This window comes from Vipera ursinii (assembly GCF_947247035.1).
Source record: "Vipera ursinii genome assembly, chromosome: 2".
NCBI lineage: Eukaryota > Metazoa > Chordata > Lepidosauria > Squamata > Viperidae > Vipera > Vipera ursinii.
Window position 1 is genome coordinate 117,655,961 of NC_139513.1, and position 22,806 is coordinate 117,678,766.

A 22,806-nucleotide genomic window follows, 5' to 3' on the forward strand; every position below is an offset into this window, starting at 1 on the left:
GTGCATCAGCAAACTAGCCATAGGAAAATAATAAATAATGCTTGTTTATAAAAAAAAATTCTGAAGCAATGATATAAATCCCACCAAAACATTCTAGGAATTTGCCAGCTATTGAAATTAAGATAAATTACCTTAGCTTCTTGCAAATGAGTTTTTCCCTGCTATCTTAAGAGCTAATAAAAATATAGTGTTTTTATTCCTGTGCATCAATACTTATTTTTTATTCTTTTTGTTTTATATGTATTGTATATAAGTCTTGATTAAGTTCAGCCCACATGGAGTTTATAATTAGTATTTATCACATCTGAAAAACTCCCAGGAATATGAAGTTTCCTAAAAGCACTTCATGTTCAATATAAGATGACTGGGAGTTAATTTTATAACGTGTGCATACACACACACACACCTTGACCTCTGATCATTCAGCTTGGAGGCTAAAGATGCAGCATGGCCTTCTCCAATTCGAAGAGACACTTGTGCGGCAGGCTGAGGCAAAGAGGCAGTCCCGGAACCAGCAAAATCTGGGGGCTGGACAGGGGACAGACTGTATCTGGTCTCGGTGTGGAAGGGACTGCCACTCTCAAATTGGCCTTTTTAGCCACACCAGATGCTGCTTTAGGACCTCTTTCCAGAGCATGATACAATAGTCTCTCGAGACTGAAGGATGCCAAAGAAGACACACACACACACACACACACACACACACACACACACACTAATTCAATTCTCTATTCTCTTTACTTTCCCTCCTGTTTGCAGTTTTACCTCTTTATAAGATCTTTATTGCATTTTGCAAAATGGGTGTGACAATGATCCTTTTTAAATTTGCTTGGTCTCCAAGGACAAACCCTATATACATTCTTATCCTAACCCAGTGGTGGGATTCAGCCAGCTCACACCATTTCGACAGAACCAGTAGCTAATATTTTGTTGCCCAGGCCCAGAACGGACTTCCAGAAGCGGCATCCATACAGAGAACCAGTTGTTCACATATTTGAATCCCACCACTGGCCTAACCTGATATCTTGAAAAGCTCGTTGACAAAAGCAGTAACTTCAGTCTATGGCAAATGTAGCTTGACTTAAAATGGATATTTTTAAAATGGAACATGAGAGATGCAATGAAACTGAACTGCTATAAAGTACCATACGTTCACGGGTCTCAGATTAACATATATCCTTTGCTTTCTTAATTAAGAACTAATAGTTTGCAAAAAAGTAGTAGACTAAAATCTCACCATGTGATAGTTCTGAAATGCTCCAACCTATCTAAGCCAGCTTCCTTTTATCTGCTATCTTCCAGTTGAGTTGAAAATGCATGGTCTTTGACCCTGAGTCAACACAGATTTCCTGCTAGCTGGGAATCCTGAGATAACAATCCCAGGACACTGTTGGACTGACTTTGGCACTAAATTCAAATATTAAGAAAACTTTGCTGCTCCAGCACAGAATAAATCACTTAAAAGTATGAGGACCCCATTATTTTGAAGAGATCAACCATTTTCCTTCCTCTCCTGTCCTAAAATAAACATATCTAAGTCTTGATCAAGAACGAGTTTGGTGTAGTGGTTAAGGCACCAGGCTAGATACCAGAAGACTGTGAGTTCTAATCTTGCTTTAGTCATGAAGTCAGATGGAGAGTGTTGAGTCAGCCCTAAGAAGCAAGCAATGGCAAACCACTTCTGAAATCTTGCCAAGAAAACTGCAGGGACTAGTTCAGGTAGTCACCAGGAGTGAATAATGATTTAAAGACATAAAAAAAAAGTTTCTGCAGTTGTTTCTCCCTCCAACTTTCCTAGGTTATTTGACTATTAGATCTTCTACAATGTTAAGACATATAGGGTGCCATATGTAAATGGTTTGAATATTATGACAAAACCAGGCCAGGTATGGTCCCAGTGAACAATTCATTATCAAATATTAATGCAGGGAGAAACAAACTTGTCTTATAATAAATGGGCTTTCAGGATAGTGACATTTAAAACTGGACACAATTCAGAAAGAGAAGAATGGAAGAAATGCTGAGGAATTGCCTTTCAACAAAGAAGAAAGCTCATTATCTACTTATATGATGTTCTTGCCCATGGTTAATTGAACCACATCTTATTTAATCAAACCAATTTTCTTGGTTTGCACAACATATTGAACTATAAATTAACTATGTATATATATAGTTTGGGTTCAAGCAACCTGTTAGGCCAAGGATCAACAAAATGGCATTGACATTCAAACTTTTTTTAAAAATGCACATTTAGAAAAGTAAGAATGATCTATCCCAAAGGTGCTTTTCCAAAATGCAACTGGGCTTTCTTGTTGTTTTTCTTGAACCATTTCACTTCTCATTCAAGAAACCTCTTGAATTCTGAAGCTTCTTGGATGAGAAGCAAAAAAATTTCAAGGGGAAAAAACCCAAAAAAGTCCAGTTGCTTTTGAGACAGCCATTATTGGGATGATTGAAAATCTCCATAGACATTAAGAATAACCTAATTATCAGGACATAGTCAATGTCAAGAGTTCTGTCTTTCCACACAAAATCTTGTGAGACTTTGAGTACTTGTAATTATTTACATACAAACATCTGGAGGATATTCCACAAACAAGTGCATTGGTGCTGATCTCTGGTAAAGAGGTACGGTGAGGCTTCTTCGTAAGAATTATTTGCAATGGAGGCTCTCCTTCACCCATAGAATAACCATTGGGCTCACTCTTGGGTCTACCTTTACATATCTAAAGCAGAAACACCTAGAGATCACTGTGTCAGGATTACTTTGACAATGAGTAAGGATTTTTATACATAAAGACTTAGGTGTATACTTATGCCTGGCATGCATGATTGATGAGTAATGTTCAAGTACTCTGAAGCATAATCTACTTTGGAACAGAATCCAGGTTGAGAATCAATAATATCAGTTCGGTTCTCTGGAAGTCAAAAATCTTTACATGGCTTCAGTCCACATGTCAATACAGCTACAATATTTGACTTCAAGGCCATTCCCTTTGTGGGTTTTTATACTCCCAAAACAATGTTATTACAAAAACAAAAATCTACGTGGTTACTCATTACCATTCTGACTTTTGTTCTAATAACATAACTGTATGGCTTGCATTACAACTACTACTTGCCCATGCATGAACTACATTACAATTTTCTTGTATTATACAGTATTGAGCTGAATTTTTACATGGTAATACATATGCAAATTAGGCCAGTCTTTGCATGCAGTTGTTGATGTTTAAAGGAGACTTCTCTCTTTGCTATTTTATCTTGATACTGATTGGAAACCTTTGATGGAAAAATGGCACTGAAAGGCCAATCTGGAAATCAGGAAAGAATTATTCACCCCACTTTTCTCTTAATTGCTATTCCAGATTAATATACAGTTTCATCATCCACTGGTAATCTTTTCATGTTTCCTGGTGCTGTTTACTGCATGCAACGCAACCCTTTAAAAGGCTAAATAGTATTGCAGTTGTTACACAGACAGGTATATAGTAAGCAGGTAAAGTAGCACAATTTGGCATGCGTTCATTTGAATGGTTGAGGGGAATTCCATTTTGTAGCTACTAATTAAAAATTACTCATTTTTCAAAATATGCATTAAACTATATTTTTTGCTGTGTTTTAAAATATTTAAACATTAGGGAAATATATATTAAATTTATGTATTTATTTAGTGTATGGTGATGGCACATTAGCTAGGAGATTACATTGTTAATACAGAGTAGTTGATTGGCTGCCTAAGAGTGCTAGTCTATTCAGTTCATGCTCGCATGCTATCCATGGTGCAACACAGGGAGCGAATTAGCTATGCACTCAGCTTTGCAATGTAATCTAGAGCTTTCCCCCCCCCCCACTGATGTTGCATTGTATTTGGGCACTGCATTCGAGCAGGTCTGGCACTGGTTGGGGTCATACTTCTGTACAAAGTTCCATTATTTTTCCCACCGAAGTGATATCTATTTATCTACTTACATATAACATGCTTTTGAACTGCTAGGTTGGCAGAAGCTGAGGCAAGTGACGGGAGCTCACTCTGTCATGTGGTGCTAGGACTCGAACCTTCTCCAGTGTCTTTAAGCCACTGAGCCACCACACCTCTCTATACTGTATCTTAAATGAAACCGTGTTACAATATTACAAGCTAAAGCCCTAACTTAAAAACAGGACGTTGTTTTAACAAGATCAAGCTTCCCCTAATTTCTTATCTATATATTTATAGACCTATTATTTGTCTAAACCGAAACAAAATTTAATTTTTTAAAAAAAAATATTACTTTATTTTTTATGGGTAGCACTAAACAATTACGCTTCAATGAATAAAGGTGTATTATTATTTTTTAAATAAGCATTGGTTGCAAGTGTTCCTGCAAATCCTGGGGTTGTCAACTGCAATTCATCTGGATATTAGATTGGAAAAGGCTAGCAAAGAAGAAAAATGCTAATGAGTTTAAATCTGTAAACTGTCTGAATCCTCTCTGGAGGCCTTATGTCATTGGGAAAACCTAGGAAGTGGGGGAGTTTAATGTCTAGTTGCTCCTATGGCTGAAAATAAGAGAATGACTAAAAGAGGGTAAATATGAAGTGGAACACAGACATGGCACATATTTTCCCTAGATCAGATGATAGAAGAGAAAATTGAAGGTTAGCTGTACCTTTTGTCCTGGTCTTAATGCTGAAAAAAGCAACTCTTTGCCCAAGCACTTCTTTATTTAGATATGGTTCACACAATACACTAAGTCACAATTTTTTAATCTCAACTGGCTTTAACCTCAATTGACTGGGTTTGCCAATATGTCTAGAAAACCACCGCTTACAGATCACACTATTCAGCTTCATCTAAAGCACCAAGCCTAAAACTCAATAAACTATATGTACAAGTTATATCACAGTAATAGACATGGGCAGCATTTCTTTGAATAGCTACATATTTAAAGAGAAATAACAATATTAGCCCATCTTACTTGAAAATGAGGGCTGAATGAAGCCCAGCCTGATACAGCATGGATCATCTTATCTGGAACAGCGAAACAGTCAGACAAGTTTAGGAAACAGAGGAAAAGAATCTAGTAAAGCTTATGTTATTCTGACCTACATTTATGCTTTTTTCAAAGATACAACAAGTTAATTTCCATCAGAATAGCTTGGAATACATTGCAATATTTTAATATCTGTTCAGCAATACTTCTATTATGACTAATCCAAACATTAAAAAGATCTGTTACAGTATGTTTGGTTTCCTAGTTCTCAGAAATGCTTTCTAGCTAGGAATTTGTGAGTTTCACTCAATGCATTTGCATTACAGTCAGACTTCATGTTTTCAGAAACATGAAAGGGGATTGCAAACCAAATGTCTAATGAGAAATGTGCCATATCTGTTTGTATTAATTCATTCAGCCTGCAGTCTCCATCTTCAGAATGAGTTTAAAATGTAAACAGCAGAACGACAACTTGAGTTGCTCTACTCCCAAAGATATGAATTGTGAATTAACAAAAAGAAACAACCACCCCCTCACCACAAAAACAAAAACGAATAACTTGCTGCCGTTCCCCACCACCACCTTTTCATCATGTAGCCTGTGGTTAACAAAAGATTAGCCAAAGGGAGGGGGAGTGGTAAAAAATGCTTCTGAGAAGCAGTTATATAAGGGTGGGAAGGAAAGAAAAAAGTAGAACCAGATGCAATCAGCCCATTTTGCAACAATTATATCATCATAATAATTATACTAGCAAATGCTGGTAGAGAAATTCAGAACCATTACAATTATGATGGCATGGCTGCCTTTAAGCACTTTTCTGAATGGCTGTGACCATAGTGTCATGTTGCTGGACTGGGGAAAACAGGCCCAGACTGAAGAAACATCAAGTCCAAACTATACAAGTATGAAACCAGAACCTTGAAAATTGGGTAAAACCACTCTTTTGGTAAAGAGTAAAGCCACCTGGAAAAAGGAGATACATTCAATTTGCACCTACTAAGATTGTTGGATAAGCAGGCCCAAAAACATCCAGGGAAGCTATTGAAGCCTAGGAAATGAGCCTCTTTTCAGTCAACAGGAGTGCTGATTTACCACCAGCTTATCAAGTGCTTAGGAGGCTTGGCAGCACAAGGAAACAACAGCCAATGACTTAATACCCAGGCATCAACACCCTAATCAACAACTAAAAAGTCACACACAACAAGCACTACACACAGAATAGTCCAAAGCACACACTCTGCTAGAGAGACATTCCCTGAATATGGGCTCCAGCATGAGTCCAAAAGCTTGGAAGACTAAACCTCTGGTCCCAGTGACCAACTCAGATTGGATCCTGTATCATGATCCTGGGACCTGTATATTCTCCTTCATTCATGAAAGCCACTGTGATGCTGAAGTTAACTATGAAATAAGGTGGAGGGGAGGTTGCAAAAATTCCATTCAATGGAAACTAGTAAGAATGCATCTTTGAGCATCAGGGCCCCCTTTGAACCTATGCTGGCTCTTTGGCTTTGAAATGGAGATGAGCACCGGCCCTTAGAGTCGGAAACGACTAGCACGCATGTGCGGGGGAACCTTTACCTTTAAGCAACAAAAAACCAACACTGGCACTGGCAGATGAGGGGAGACAGAGAGAAGGGAAAACTATTGGTTTATAAAGGTAAAGGTAAAGGTTCCCCCGCACATGCGACTCTAAGGGCCGGTGCTCATCTCCATTTCAAAGCCAAAGAGCCAGCACTTGTCCGAGGATGTCTCCATGGTCATGTGGCCGGCATGACTAGATGCCAAAGGCGCACGGAACGCTGTTACCTTCCCACTGTAGTGGTCCCTATTTTTCTACTTGCATTTTTACGTGCTTTCAAACTGCTAGGTTGGCAGAAGCTGGGACGAGTAACAGGCACTCACTCTGCTACGCAGCACTCGGGATTCAACCTGCCAAACTGCTGACCTTCTGATCGACAAGCTCAGCGTCCTAACCTAGAGTGGGGGAAAATGCAGCATTGGGGAAAAATTGGGCACAAGCAAGAGATTCTGCTGGTGGAGTATCTGGAAGAGGTCTGGGATGTTTGTATGTCTTTTTTTAAATATTGTGGGAGTGCAATGGCTCAGCAGTTAAAGGTGCTGAGTGCTGCATGATGGGGTGAGCTCATTCTTGCTCCTGCCCACCTAGTGGTTCAAAAGCATGCAAATGCAAGTAGATAAATAGGAACCACTTTGATGGGAAGATATCAGCATTCTGTGCATCTCGGTGTATAGTCATGCTGGCTACAGGACCACAGAAGTGTCTTTTGACCATTCTGGCTCCCTTGGCTAGGAAATGGAAATGAGCACCACCCTCTAGAGTTGGATATGACTGGATGGGAGAAATCTTTATCATTACCTTCTTAAAAATATTACTTTCTATACTTTGATGAAGTTTAAAAAAAAACCTTGAAAACTTGCATTTTAGGAACGATTAATGGTATTGACTAAGAAGCAAGTTAGCATTTTTCTTCCTTCAGGCCCTATGCTCTTATCCTTGTGTTTCAGTTTGTTTTTGAACACATTAGTGTTTGCTTATAAAGTATGATGTCATTATCTTTTTCTTTTCTTTTTGGTAATTAAAGAAACATAATTTGAGGTTTATTTCCATTTGTTTAAAATCCTCTGGTACCACGAACTGCAGTAAATTTTTATTAATGCAACTTTCTGAAGGAACCTGCCTTAGTGGAATACTGCCCACCATTATTTTTATCAGAAAATGAACTATGTTTACTTTTCATGCACTAGCCAATTATTACATATGCACATTGTCAAGTGTTACTACCTAATCATTTTCTTCAGTGAGGTACATTTTCTGGTTCAAGGTTGGTGTGGAGATCCTTATGTACTTTACATATTATTTTAATGCTATAGATATTGAGTTCAGGAGGTGATGGCCATTCATATAGCTCAAAATCTCAAGTGCTGTTTAATAAAAGAGAGCTTGCTGCTGCTTGTTTCCATTATTACGACCTAGGTATAATCAAAAGCAGTGGGGCTCTACTTTTATAAATTTTCTCAGGCAATTGTGTATTATGAATGGGATAGGATAGGCAACAAACTAATGATCCATTAGATTAATGTTGAAGGGCATGAATAGATCAAGAGGACAAGCATGGAAAGGACCACTGTCTCTCAATAGTTTACCCAAAGATGAACCTGGCGGAAATGGCAAAGATCTCAGCGTATTTGAAAGACCATTCGCAACAACGATATATCTTGGAGTGGAAAAAATGGATTGATTACATCCAGAATAAATATGGGACTAAAAAGTTTCATTTAGCATTTGAATAAGTATCGATGTGACATTTATATTGCTTGTAGTCATTTTATAAGAGCTAAAGTGCGATAGACCTAATAGTTTATTGTTGTTAGCATATGGTAGTTTATGATTGTTTTTTACTTTTATACCTTGTATTTAGCTCTGGGAAGTCGGGGAGGGGGGAAGGGGAGGGGGGGAGGGTTGGGTTGGGTTGGGAAGGGGGGTGGGGGTGGGGAGTGGTTGTTTTGTTAAAGATAAAATGTATTGAAAAACTTTTCAATAAAAAAATAGTTTACTTAAAGATGGTCTATATTTGGCAACAATTCATAAGTGAAAAGAGCAAAGCTGGCAGAAAACAAACAAAACATGTCTTCTTTTAAGTATTATGCTGTGACTCATTACATGTAACCAGGAGTGAAGTCACTAACTAGTACTGAAATGAATGTTTTACATTTGTGAAATTAACTGATTCCTGGAAATAATTAAATGTGAAGATTAATTGGCCACTTTTTGGAGGCCCTCCATCACGATATAATCAAATAATTACATGTCTTTATGCCAACAAAATTGCAAGCAATTTGGAGGACACAGCTGTAGGAGAGCACTCCACCCCCAACACAAAGGCTGTGCTTATCACTTCTAGCCTCTTCTGCCTTCAGAAAATGCATTTTAGAACCTAGATATGTCACAAAGGAGCTCGTATCACTTCGGAGATGTAGCAAGTCTGATTAGGTGCATGACACTTGCAGCTATAGAATTTGCCCTTAGAGGGGCAAAATTGTCCATATTTCTCCAGAAAACATCAGAGCTTTTGAAATTCCAAAGACTAAAACAATTGCAACTAACTGAAGAGGTAAGGTTTGTAAGTCAGTTTGAGTTGTATGTAGAAACCACATTTAAATATTTAATTATAGTTTGTTTTAAACCCCTCTGCCTCTAAATACTTTTCAGGGCAAACAGTAAACACTTAGAGTGAAAAAGAACTGGATGAACTATCTACTGTACCTGTCAGCAGGGTTCCAACATCACAGTGTCATTCCTTTTAATGCCTGGGTTATGTTTTGAAATGTCTATAAATCTGAGAATAGAATGGATTCTTACAATAAGGCTGGCCTCAAAGGACAAGTCCAACTATAGTATACCTTATTATTTTACAAACTAAAAAAATATATTAATGAAAAGCTAATTTCCACTGATTTTCAAATCCTGCAGAATACAACAACAACAATATATATATATATCCATTCCATAATATAACGTTCTTGCGAGTGATCTTTCAAATAAGCCGATATCTTCGCCATCTCTGCCAGGTCGGAAACCTTTAAAGTCCATTCTTCTATAGTCGGCAGCTCCTCTTTCTTCCAATATTGTCCTATCAAAAGTCTTGCTGCCGTGACTAAATTCAGCATCAACTTGGAGTCCACCACTGTAGCATCAACAATTATTCCCAACAAAAAAAATTGCGGACAAAACTTTATCCTCCTTTTAAAGATCTTCTGTATATTCCACCAAATTTTAATCCAAAAGGCCTTAACCTTTTTACATGTCCACCATATGTGAAAATATGTTGCATCTTCAACCCCGCACCTCCAACACTTAGGCTGATAATTCGGGTACATACTTGCAAGCTTTTTAGGATCTAAATGCCATCTATAAAACATCTTATAAAAATTCTCTCTTAAATTTTGAGCTTGAGTAAATTTCACATTCCTCACCCAGATCTTCTCCCACATGTCCATTGTAATAACTTCCTGGATATTTTGGGCCCATTTTATCATACAGTCCTTAACAAGCTCTGTTTCTGAATCAATCTCTATCAATGCAAGATATATCCGTTTAATATGTGCAGGTCCCTGATTTCTAATTTGCTTTATCAGATTTTCATCAATCGTTGCAAATCCAATTTTCTGGTCTTCTTTCCACCTGGCCCGTAACTGAGTATATTGAAACCATGTCTGGATTGAGTTTATCCAGAATAAGTATAGGGTTAAGAAGTTTTATCTAGTATTCGAATAAGTCTTCTTTCGTGTTTTTTCTTTTCTTTTCCTATTTTTTTTATATATATTTAATAATGTTAAGTTTTGTTTGTTCTTATATAAGTTAGAGAGTGATGGATTTTAGAATTTATGGTTGTTAGTATATGGTTGCTTATGATTGCTTTTATATATATATACCTTGTATTTAGCTCTGGGAAGTCCGGGGGGGGGAGGGGGGTGGGGGGGAGGGAGGGGAGGGAAGAGGGAGGGGGGAAGGGGGGAGGTAAGGGGGGAGGGAAGAGGTAGGGGGGAGGTAGGGAGGGGAGGGTGGAGGGGGATGGGGGTTTTTAATGGAAAATTGTATTGTAAAACTTTTCAATTAAAAAAAAAAACAATATATATATATATATATATATATATATATACAGTATATATATATATATATATATATATATATATATATATACAGTATATATATATATATATACAGTATATATATATATATATATATAAATATATATATATATATATATATATATACAGTATATATATATATATATATATATATATATATATATATATATATATATATATATATATATATATATATATATGCATCTTTGGTTATTCGGGTTTTTCCCCGCGTAGAACTAAAGGTGTAGGGGCGACGTTTCGACGGAATCCCATCCGTCATCATCAGGCTGGTGGCTTCTGCTTCCTTCTTCTGGGAGAAGCATGTGGCCTTACCATATATATATATATATATATATATATATATATATATATATATATATATATATATATATATATATATATATGGTAAAGGTAAAGGTTCCCCCGCACATGTGTGCTAGTCATTTCCGACTCTAGGGGCCGGTGCTCATCTCCGTTTCAAAGCCGAAGAGCCAGTGCTTGTCCGAGGACGTCTCTGTGGTCATGTGGCCGGCATGACTAGACGCCAAAGGTGCACAGAACGCTGTTACCTTCCCACCGTAGTGGTCCCTATTTTTCTACTTGGATTTTTACGTGCTTTCGAACTGCTAGGTTGGCAGAAGCTGGGACGAGTAACAGGCGCTCACTCTGTTACGTGGCACTCGGGATTCGACCTGCCAAACTGCCGACCTTCTGATCAACAAGCTCAGCGTCCTAACTCACTGAGCCACCGCGTCCCTATATATATATATATATATATATATATATATATATATATATATATATATATATATATATATATACCACCCTCCAAACCCCTAATTGAATTTCACATTACAGATGTCAAGCCTGCTTCAAATGTTATTCTTTTAAAAAAAATCATGCAAATATATGAATGAGACAGACTTCTTTAACCAATATCCAGGGTTCTCTCTAGTTGTTTAATTGTACGAGGATAACTAGGCTCGTGCCCTACATCGTACAGTGGTTGGTTATACTGTATGTGGCTAGCAAGTTGGTAAAATACCATATATAAGAGCTGTGGTGGCGCAGTGGTTAGATTGCAGTACTGCAGGCTGAGTCTGCCAACTTCCAGCAATTCGATTCTCACTGGCTCAAGATTGACTCAGCCTTCCATTCTTCCGAGGTTGCTAAAATGACCCAATTTGTTGAGGGCAATATGCTGACTCTGTAAACCACTTAGAGAGGGCTGAAGAGCACTGTGAAGCAGTATATAACTCTAAGTGCTATCGCTATTTTGCTATTTATGGATTAGAGTGAAGTTGTGAATTGAGCAAATTGATTTATACAATAAACCACAATTAACAAAATGTGTGAGTCCAATCAGAGAGGAGCCCAGACATGCTGCTATGTAATATGCTGAACTGGCTTTGCTATGCCAGAAGACAAACAGTTTTGAAAGCTACTGGGCCCAGTGCCACCTACACTTGACAATCCTCCAGGATTTCAGCAGGCGGAATGGATGAAGCCCTGTTTCTCCAGTGCCCTCCTTATTGTCCTGATTGTAATTGCAGCAATAGTCATTCATCAACACTGCCTGAACTCAGAAAACCCCCCATTGTTCTATGATGCTACCTTAGGACTGTTGCCATGTTTCTACCCAGGATGTGGTTGCATCTGTGCAAAGTAATGGATGGTTCAGGAACCCCGCAAGGCTCCAGTCTCACTCTTCTTCACAGTGACATACTGAAATCTGGAAGCAACACTGATCTGGGATCTGCATTTAAGGAGCTCTACCTTCTGCAGAAAGCCCACTTTGGACAAATATTATGGTTGTAGACTATTGTGCTCCAAAAGTCCAGAAGAAGAAACCGAATATCAGTAATATTAATTAATTAAAAATGTCAAAAAGAAACTATCACTATCCAAAGAGATGAAGTTTTCTTGTTGGACTCAGATTTCCTGATCCCTGAAAGTAAAAGTTTCACAGCAAAGGCAACGCAAGAATGTTCAGTCATTTTATAAGACCTGGAGAAATAAAGCCACCATGTCCTTCACTCTGTAAATTCTTAGTGTGAGAGTGAGGGTTTAGCTTGGATTCTCTCTGTCTGATAACAGAAGAACTGATAGATTTCAACTCAGCCAAAATCAGACACAAGCCAGCCACTAATTTATCTATCTAATGTAAAATTAGGAATAAGTCCTTGATAACTATTAATTCCAGGAAGGTACCAGATAAGAAAGGATGAGTCCAAGTCAGAAATAGCTTAGTAATTGGCAACTAGAGCCTCCACAAGTTTGGATGTCAAAATAGCTCCAATTAGTTAGCCAGGGGCAACTTGAAAATCAGGAGGAAAAATCTATCACATCTCTCTCAGATTTCAGATTAGTTGTATAAAGAGGTTTGACACTATGCCCTGTTTTTTACATAAGATTTGGCATCTTAAGTTTGGATTCTTTCTCTAAATAGGAAGCAATCATTAACACCAAACACCTGAACCCTGTGATTCTCAAAAGGCAAAGAACCATCCCAATGGTTGGAAGCTACACTCTGACCATGGTAACAAATTTTATAATGAACTTTTCTGGTTCCACCCACTTTTCTTCATCCAGGCACATTGGCTTTTTTTTAGTTCTTATGTAACACCAGAGCTGTTTAAACAAAGAAAGACTTAACATAGGTTTTTAAGCATTTTTTTCCACAGTAGGTAAATAGAGGGGCTCAGTTATTTGACAACTAGGATCAGCCTATGTAGAACTTAATTCTGAAGCTGGTCCTGAAACTGTGGGCTTCCATTATAAGAAGACGTTTTTTGCCACTACCTAGATCAGGGGTGTCAAACTCAATTTCATTGAGGGCCGCATCAGCATTGCGGTTGCCCTCAAGGGGCCGGGTGGGTATAGCCAGGGTGGGCGTGGCCTACTGGGTGGGCGTGGCTAGAGTGCATATGGCCTACTGGGTGTGCGTGGCCAGCTCTACATCATTTGCATCAAGGGTGCCAATGGGGGCCTGGGTAGGAGTGGGACAGATCTGAGGGTCTCTGGCAGAAGGGGGGTCTCTGGGCCAGGGCCAAGGCAGTGGGGGCCGTTCCCTCACTGTTTCCAGGATGGCTTCGCGGGCCACATGAAACCACTTCACGGGCCGGATCTGGCCCCCGGGCCTTGTGTTTGACATGTCTGACCTAGATATATCGGAAAACCATACCCACAAAGAGCAGCCAATGAGTTCTTTCCTGTGGATGGAGGGAAATCTAATCTAATATATTGAAAAAATGTTAGTGGGAAAAGGCAACTTTTAATTATGGGCAGAACCAAGCTTGTGGTATTTACATCTGGAATATCTCAGAGTCCTGGCTACTGTCTTTGTCAGCTGCCCAGAGTTGCATTAGTGAATTGAATGCCAGAAAGAAAGAAAGAAAGAAAGAAAGAAAGAAAGAAAGAAAGAAAGAAAGAAAGAAAGAAAGAAAGAAAGAAAGAAAGAAAGAAAGAGTTAGTTGACCCTGGATACTTGGGATAGGGCAACTTGGCACCATGATTAAGCCCTAACCAACTACCAAGTGAACTGAATACCCATTACAGCTTGGGTATTGAGTATATTGTACTAGGTTCCTTGCAGACAGGAGCAATTCTATTAAAAATAGAAAGGGAAGATTTACAAGTTTACAGATAAGTATCCCATTCACAAAAGCTTTTTTGTAAAAGACAACAAAACTGTCCTAATTTTTTTAAGGATGCTGCACTCCTGCAAAAAAAAAAATCTCAAAGATTCAGGACAGCACACTTTAAGTTTAGTTCCTAATGTACTCTCACATTTTCCTGGCAAAAGTATGGAAGCAATTAGTTATCACCATTTTTCAGATTTTTTTTAAAAAACTTTCCAATTACCTTGCAAGTTTCTGACTCTGCTTAGCTTCTAAGCTCAGCCAAGCATTGCCACCAGCTGAAATGCCCTTTGAGAAGAAGCTACATTGATTAAACAAATGTCAAGAGCAGCTGAGTAGATTCCAAAGAATCTTGACCCAGGGAGCATCCAAAAGGACCACGCATGATTTACCACTGATGTTATCCAAAGGTCAAATTAGGTTCATCTCTTCTTTTGTTTTTTGAAAGCCTATTTTGCTTTTCTGGGCTAGCTTGAAGTTTCAGTTTTGAATTTTGCTGTGTTAGGTATTTTAACTTTTTTAAAAAAAATTGTTTAAGCATCAGCTGAACAGAAATATAAATTCTTACAGACACGCAAACATTTATATACGTGATTTTAAACAGTTATGCTGACAGCACTGCCCTGCTGTTGAGCCAGCTTGGTGCAATGATTAAGGCACCTGGCTGGAAACCAGGAGATCGTGAGTTCTAGTCCCACCTGAAGCACAAAGCCAGCTGGATGACCTTGGGCCAGTCGCTCTCGGCCCTAGGAAGGAGGCAATGTTAAAACGCTTCCAAAAGCATTTGGCAAGAAAACTACAGGCAGTCATCAGGAATTAAAAAGCACCAAAACAAAACCTCACCACCTTCTCACCAGCAACCTCAGTTCCATTACATTGTAGCCTTGTTTGATGTCAGTCTTTAAATTTTGGAAAACTGCGAATACTGACAAACAATCCATAGCACCCCTGCAACTCGGCAAAAGTCTAGGAAAGTCTGATTTCATATCAAGGTCAAACAGTCTGTCCTTGTAATAACTCTGAAATAGAGTCCAATCAGTTAAAGGCACATTACTTACAGCACCTTAAAAACACATTTAAATCACAGTTTATACTGTGGTCAGGGGAATGATACTAGCGATGGCTTATCTTTTTAAAAAGTTTTCTGCAAAACTCAGTGATGTGTGCCTCAATACAATGCAATCTATTAAGCTCCCTAAAAGATTATCCAAAGCTGGCTTTGATTTTTCATATGTTGATTATTCATATGCTTCATTTCTCATCTGTTTCTGAGGTCAGAAGAAAGTATGGAAGAAGCATCAGTTCTGTTTCTAGAAGAAAGTGGAGGGCAAGGGGGAGGAGAAGTGGGGGGAGGAAAGATTGCCAAAGCAGTCCAGCAGTCAACATTGCCATCCACTTACTTATTTGCTACTAACTTAATCAAAGCTTAACTTTAAAGCAGCCCATAGCTGCATTAAAGAGGAAATTGCTCTTCAAAGCAGGCTCGGATTACTGAACCATAATGAAGCCAAAGACTAAGGCTTCTCCTGCTTTTTATTGTCTCCTCCCCCTTTTTTTTATGAGAGCTGAGTAGAATGTCTACAAAAAACAATGAATGGGTGTCTCAGAAAAGCAATTCCTGGAGAGAAAGATAATGAGCTAAATGTGAAAAAGGACTGAGCACCATTTCAAATGGAGACTGAGCCATGTCTAATAATAAATAGCTTATCAGCATAGCATGCAGCGGTTTTATTTTCAATCCTTTGGGTCTGTGATACAGTAGAAACCCACTGGTCACATAAATCCTTGATGTCCAATATCTGTTGAATATTTAAAGTCAAACAGGTGATGTCACTTTTCACCTCTGATACCATTGATAACTGCTTAACATCTGAGATAAATTTATGGATGTCGACCAATGATCATTAATACATCAATTTGGAGCATTACTACTCTATATGTTATGAAGCCTGCCAGCTATACTCATATTTACGGTTATAGGAACTAAGCCCTGGTTTAACTCAGATTTATTTCTGAATAATCAGACCTATGTTTGCACTGTGTTTTATAATCATATGTAGTTTCTTTAAAAAGATAACAGATTATGTTCTGGCAGTAATTTTAAATCTTAAAAAGAATGCAAGGCTCCTCAAGGGAGAATTGTATTACTCCACAATGTTATCTCATAAGATAGACTAAGAGGAGGACATAATTTAAAAAGTACCACTAGCTAAGAGTTAATTTGAGATTTTATACTGTTGTAAAATTTTTAGCTGTTGTAAAATCCTGCCAAAATAGGAAGACTAGAATGTTGAAGAGACTACAAATAGATACAGAGATAGATTCATCCACCCCATGGACAATATCAGTTCTACAGTAACTCTTTAATATTTCTGAAAGCCTAAATTTCACACAATGAGAAAGGGATGCATTTAAATTCCATAAAAATCAAACAGGAGAAGATCATTACAAATACATTTCTGTGAGGTTTAAGCTTCATTAATTTACAGAATTGTAGCTACTATACTCAACCTAAGTAAGCAAGTAAAATATATCATCTGGACATACATAATGCTTTGAGGATAATAAATGACAAAGAGAAGAGGGATATTTTTTGGCTAAACTGTTGTAGTATCAATTACTCTGAATGTTAACTTTGTTCCAAAACAATGCCCAATTTTTAAAAATGTTACTTCTATTGTTATCAATTGCACACTCATCAGAAATTAATCTTCCATGTTTTCAAGAGCTACATCAAGTTGAAATCAAATTAGAACTCTATGTTTAAAAAATGAACAGCCAATCCATCATACAAATTAATTGTCATTGGTAGTCTTACTAAAAAACCTACATTATACTTCCCACCATTGTTCTAAACATATTTTTACACAGTAGCTATTATTTATTTTTTCTAATTCCTGTCCTTTTTCTGGATACCATCAGAGAGTCTACAGAGCTGAATTTTGGAAAAAGATCCTCTAAATGGCTAATTTTTTACTGAAAATCTGTAACCTATATTATGTATATAAACCACATATAATGAACACCTAGAATTTCTGGATCTTTCAAGCTATAGATGTTTTATACACACACACTCACACACACACACAAGGAGATACTATGCAATTTCTTTCTCCTAACAGTGTCCCTTGAGCCTCTGCTTTCTCTTTTCCCTTTTTATTTTGCAGTTAACCCTGTTCAAGTTTTGCTTGTTAGGACAAGCAAAGGAACACATGGATGATAGGCTATCTGCAACCCCTCTACATTTTGACCTGAAACCTAAGCTCATACCTGGTTCTCTTTTTGAATCAAATGTTCCACCTGATGAACAGAGATTCATAAATTGCATGTACATAATAAGCTGAACATAAACATGGTTTTCAAACCACAGTGGCTAAGCTAAAACCCGACCATCATATTGTATCCAGGTCATCACACTAAGCCCCAATGAGCTTTATTTGTTTTTGCTTCACATGTTTTTAATATCCTACCTTTATTGTTTTTACAAATAATTCAAGGAGAGTATGACTAATTCAAGGTCACCCAGTTGTCTTTCATGGCTGAGAAGAATTAGAACTCACAGTCTGTAAACCCAGTTCATGTGGTTTGTTAATCAATTAGTGCATTATGAGAACGTAGCTGTATTCTGTACTCCACACAATGATTTACACACCTAATTGTGCCAAGAAACTGGAGCCGTGCAAACATAAATATTCATCCTTCATGCAGATCAATCCCACATCGACCAAGGGATTGTCCTCAGTCCTTAAGTCCAGAAGAAGTTGGATGGGCACTGGGGAATGCTAAATCAACTGTTCAGTCCATAGGTACTGACCTGTCCATTTGGAAATGGGCTTCTTCCCCTTTCCGGAAGTCTGTGCTATTTTCCAGCTTGGCTAGCACTTCCATCCTCTTCACCATTGTCTCCAGCATATCACTCATTTTTCTCAGCACTCCTCTTGACTCCAGAGTCCCCATCACTGCAGTCATACAGGAAAGCAGGAGAAAGAGAAAGGAACAGAAGAACATTCTACAGTGGTGCTCAAGAAGCAGCAGAGTTACATTCAGACAGATGGAAAAGGCAAACATTAATTCTTGCGAATGGGAAAAAGGCAGGAAGAAGTTGCTGACAAGATTTCAATCCGACGCACATTATTAGATGGTATATGCTCTGCTCTTAAGATTATCTTGTTCTCAGCAAAAACAATAAAATAACCTTTGTGGCCTCCTAAAAGCAAATATAACATTATGTGATTGGCCGGTGTGAATCACTCCTGATTCAAATCAAAGTGCAGATTCAATAGGCAAAGAAGTCATGAATCCAGCTGACTTTGCAATTTGGGATTCATAGACTAAGTTGAACTGAAAAAAAAGTTTAGCTATTAGACTCCAATAAGAAGTTTGAGAGTGTTTGCAACATCTTTATTTTCCAACAAAATTTGGGTAAAATTAGCAGGGGTCACTAATCCTGCCAACTTTCAGCTATACGCTTTTTAAAATATTCTCCCTGCATAACTTTTAAGTCAGAGTAAGAAAGCAGGAGTAAGAAAAGGACAGCATAGCAGTTTCCAGACTACCTGGGGAAAAAGCCTAACCCCCCCCCCAGTGAGGTATATATCCTATTCCAATTTTAAAACTCAAACAAACAAGCATTAAAAGTTCTAATTTTTTCTCTTGCTTTTTTATACTGTACTGCCCAGCTTGGTACAATACTGAAGAAAGATCACTGACTTGCTCATATAAGGTGATACAGCTTTGTTGTCTCTGATCTTCAGACTTTTGAGGTGTCAGGAAGGTGGGTGCCTCTAAGAAGAACCCATTATCAGTAGCAGGACTTGATGGTGTCAGGGTTGTGATAAACTGTTAACACTTTGTTAGCTAGTTATTAGCGGTAGAGACAGCAGAAGCAGGTTGGTGCAATGAAATATAACAGCATGCACAGAAATAGCCCACTGAGAAAGTTGTAGCTTGCAATCCTCTTTTTTTTTTAAAAAAAAAAAGTGTGCTTTTGAGCAGGTAGCCCTCGATTTACAATAGTTCATTCAGTGACTGTTCAAAGTTACAATGGCACTGAAAAAAGTGACTTATGACCAGCTTTCACACTTATGACCATTGCAGCATTCCCCATGGTGACATAATCGAAATTCAGATGCTTTGCAACTGACTCATATTTATGATGGTTGCAGTGTCCCAGGGTCATGTGATCATGTCATGTGATCACCTTTCATGACCTTCTGACCAGCAAAGTCAATGGGGAAGCCAGAATTATTTAACAACTGTGTTACTAACTTAACAATTGCAATGATTCACTTAACAGTGGTGGCAAGAAAGGTCATAAAATGGGGCAAAATTCACTTAACAAATGTCTTACTTAGCCACAGGAAATGTTGGGCTCAATTGTGGTCATAAGTTGAGGACTATCTGTTCTTGTGCTACTCTGATTCCTATTCATTTGTTGTCCAGAGACTTAGGCCTGTCTCAATCTTGGGAATGTTAAAAGTAGAACAAGAAGTCCACCTTGTTCCCATATTCAAAGTGCTAAGAATTGTTCTGATTCCCATTTGGTTTGGCAGGACCAGCAGAGAAATATAAAACCCCCTAGTCTTAAAGTTTGTAGCAGGCTACATTTAAAATGGGGAGACCTGAGGGAAGAAAGGAAGTATTTGTTATATGAATATACTTGAGGAAATGGAAGATGGAACACAAATATTTATGTGCTAAGAATTTGTCTTTAATATGTCACAAGATTCTTATTTTTGACGTAATAGACTAACATGGCCACCCAAATAAAATTATATCAATAATTTGGCATTTCCAGGATTTGTGCTATAACCTTAGGTTTGTTATTCAATGAATACTTTCACAGAATTCAGCTATGGGAATTATTTCTTGCAAAACATATTTGGAGAACATTACAAACAGCCTTAACTTCCATTATTTAATACATTTATCCATAGATTTCCTTATCATGTTGGCTGAGAAACCAAGCCTATTGTTTTTTTATTGTTCTTTCATGATAATGATAGAAAGACCTTGAGATGAAAGGAAAGGGCAGAGAACAAATTCATCCTGTATAATATTTATATGTACGCCCCCTACAAAGCTAAGTTGCTCATCAAATTTATTGCTGTCATTTCATTCTTCTGAACTTCTTTAAAGCAAATTTTCATTTACAAAGCAGTAGGAGATTAGAGGACAAGAGAAATAATTGGAGACCTACAGACACACTTGTAATGTAATGCATATTTTCACTGGCACCAAACATAGACCTGCCACCAAACAGTACCCCAATGTTTCTGGATTAAGGGACAAAGTTCTTTCAGCTCCTATATAGGTAGAATACCATACTGTATATGGGATGCAAAATCTCTACTGTTCTGCTGCCATTTAGGGGCTGTCTGGATTTTGTCAATCAAGATATAATAATAACAATGTTGGAAGGGACCTTGGAGGTCATCTAGTCCAACCCCCCTGCTCAGGCAGGAAACCCTATACCATTTCAGACAAATGACTGTCCAGTCTCTTTTTAAAAACTTCCAGTGTTGGAGCATTCACCGCTTCTGGAGGCAGGTTGTTCCTAAGATTTCTAATATTTATTTATATTTTTGCTTCTGTTATTTGGTTAGATTTATATCCATCCTTTTCTCCAAGAGAACAAGGCATTTTACAAAGTATCTCCCTTCATTATATTCCTACACAGCAATCCTATGAAGTAGGCTGGGCTGAAGGAAAGTGACAGGGCCATAGGCACTGAGGAGGTTTCCGTTCATGATGGAACCTAAGTCTCCCTGATCCTAGTTCAACCAATTAGCCACTATACCATACTAACTCTTTTAAGACATATTTCAGGAATCAAGGTTCAGGTCCAAGATGGTTATCCTTTAAATTTCAGGTTATTAATTGCATGATCTTTGTGGTGAGTTTTAATTCTTAGTGAAATTTCTATTATAATAGGGAAAGCGTAAAGAGACCTATTTCTTTGTGCAGAGATTGGTAAGAAAAGAAATACTACAGTATAGCTATTGGAGTTCTACATATCTACAGTGCAGCTGTTAAGAGTAAAAAAAATGTTAGAAGCATGGCCATTTGAGCTAGGAATGTTGAAAACTACTTTGCATTTTCATGCAAATTTCCCCAATATCTACTTCCGAAATTGTCCAGAACTTCCACCCCTAAAAAAAAACCCCTTACAGTAGCCTATAATGGAAAAATACATTAAAGATATAGTATATTGGAGAAAATTGCTTGCAAAAGTGCATATATTAGGTGAAATGCATTTAAAAATGAATATTATTAGGAGAAACTGCATACAGAATGCATATATTTCTGCAGATTTTTTTTATGTTACAAAGAAAAGAGCTGAGCCAGACACACAACCCTATGATAGAAAAATGAAATGTACAGGTGAACAAAATGTATGAAATTATTCAGTTAAATCTTCCTGAATAATTTAAAATGTGTTTCTCTATACAACTGAACTCAATACACCAGGGATAACAGCCTTGCTATTGTTTACATGCTTATTTTTCCTCCAAATGAGAGAAGAGATAATTAAAAATCCCTGATGCTGTTGGGACTGCCAAATTCTTGACTAGTTCTGCTCCAACACTTTTTAAAGAACAACCTGACATGTAGAAATTAAGCAACTTTTTTGATTAGTTTCCATATCTTCCTATCCATATTCACATCAGCCCTTTCATTTCTGGATCTTGGGCTATGTAGAATAGGAAACAAAGACATCAGTAGGTGGTTCAAAACCCAATCAAAACTTGACAGTAGCAGCAGTTCAAAATATTTGACTAAATACTAGCCTGTCTTCTATATGAATGATCTGTCCAATAGTATGTGATGACTTTTCCTTGTTTTACTGAAGGATTTCCAGTTGACTTTAAAAACTCAGAAAGAGAGAGAGGGAGGGAGGGAGAGAGAGAGAGAGAGAGAGAGAGAGAGAGAGAGAGAGAGAGAGAGAGAGAGAGGTAACCTTGCGAACATCAAACTTCTTCTCCATGGGCTCTTGCAAGATGTCAGACTTCTGTTCTTAAGTTTACCTTTGAATTATAATGACCATAGAGTTTGTATTATAGATAGTCTTTTATTAATAGGCAGAGGACAGTCTCCTGTTTGACAGATTATTTGGTCTGGATAAGATAAATTCTCAATAAGTTGAGTTTGATTTCTAGTGAATTCATGGACACATCTATATTGTTTCTTGACAGCAATATAAAAATGGTTTGTCCAAGCCTACTTCCAACCCAACCGAGTTTATAGCATATGATTTTTCAGTGGTCTCTTATCCCGCTACTAAATAGATCAGGCCCTGCTTAAGTTTTCAAGAGAAACTAAGGTCAATAAAATGCAAGATTTAGATAAAGTATAGTAAGAATAATATGAGGGGTCTTCATCAACAGCTGAGAAAAAAAAACAGATACCTAGAACACCCCTTCACTGCTTGCCCCCCCAAATGAAATGCATTTTTATTTACAATAGAATAACATTTTCTGAAATTGTGTCTGTACATTCATTTTTTATTGATTGAT

General features: G+C 37.7%; 1 protein-coding gene across 1 annotated transcript in view; it reads right to left on the minus strand.

Moving 5' to 3' along the window:
- Positions 1-22,806, minus strand: part of MGAT5B (alpha-1,6-mannosylglycoprotein 6-beta-N-acetylglucosaminyltransferase B) — a gene marked incomplete at both ends in the record, with an annotated part of 237,254 nt that overhangs the window by 120,049 nt on the left and 94,399 nt on the right. The window contains one exon of the mRNA XM_083354984.1: positions 18,105-18,249. Coding sequence (XP_083211110.1) covers positions 18,105-18,249 — 145 coding nt within the window. The remainder of the gene's footprint in view (positions 1-18,104; positions 18,250-22,806) is intronic.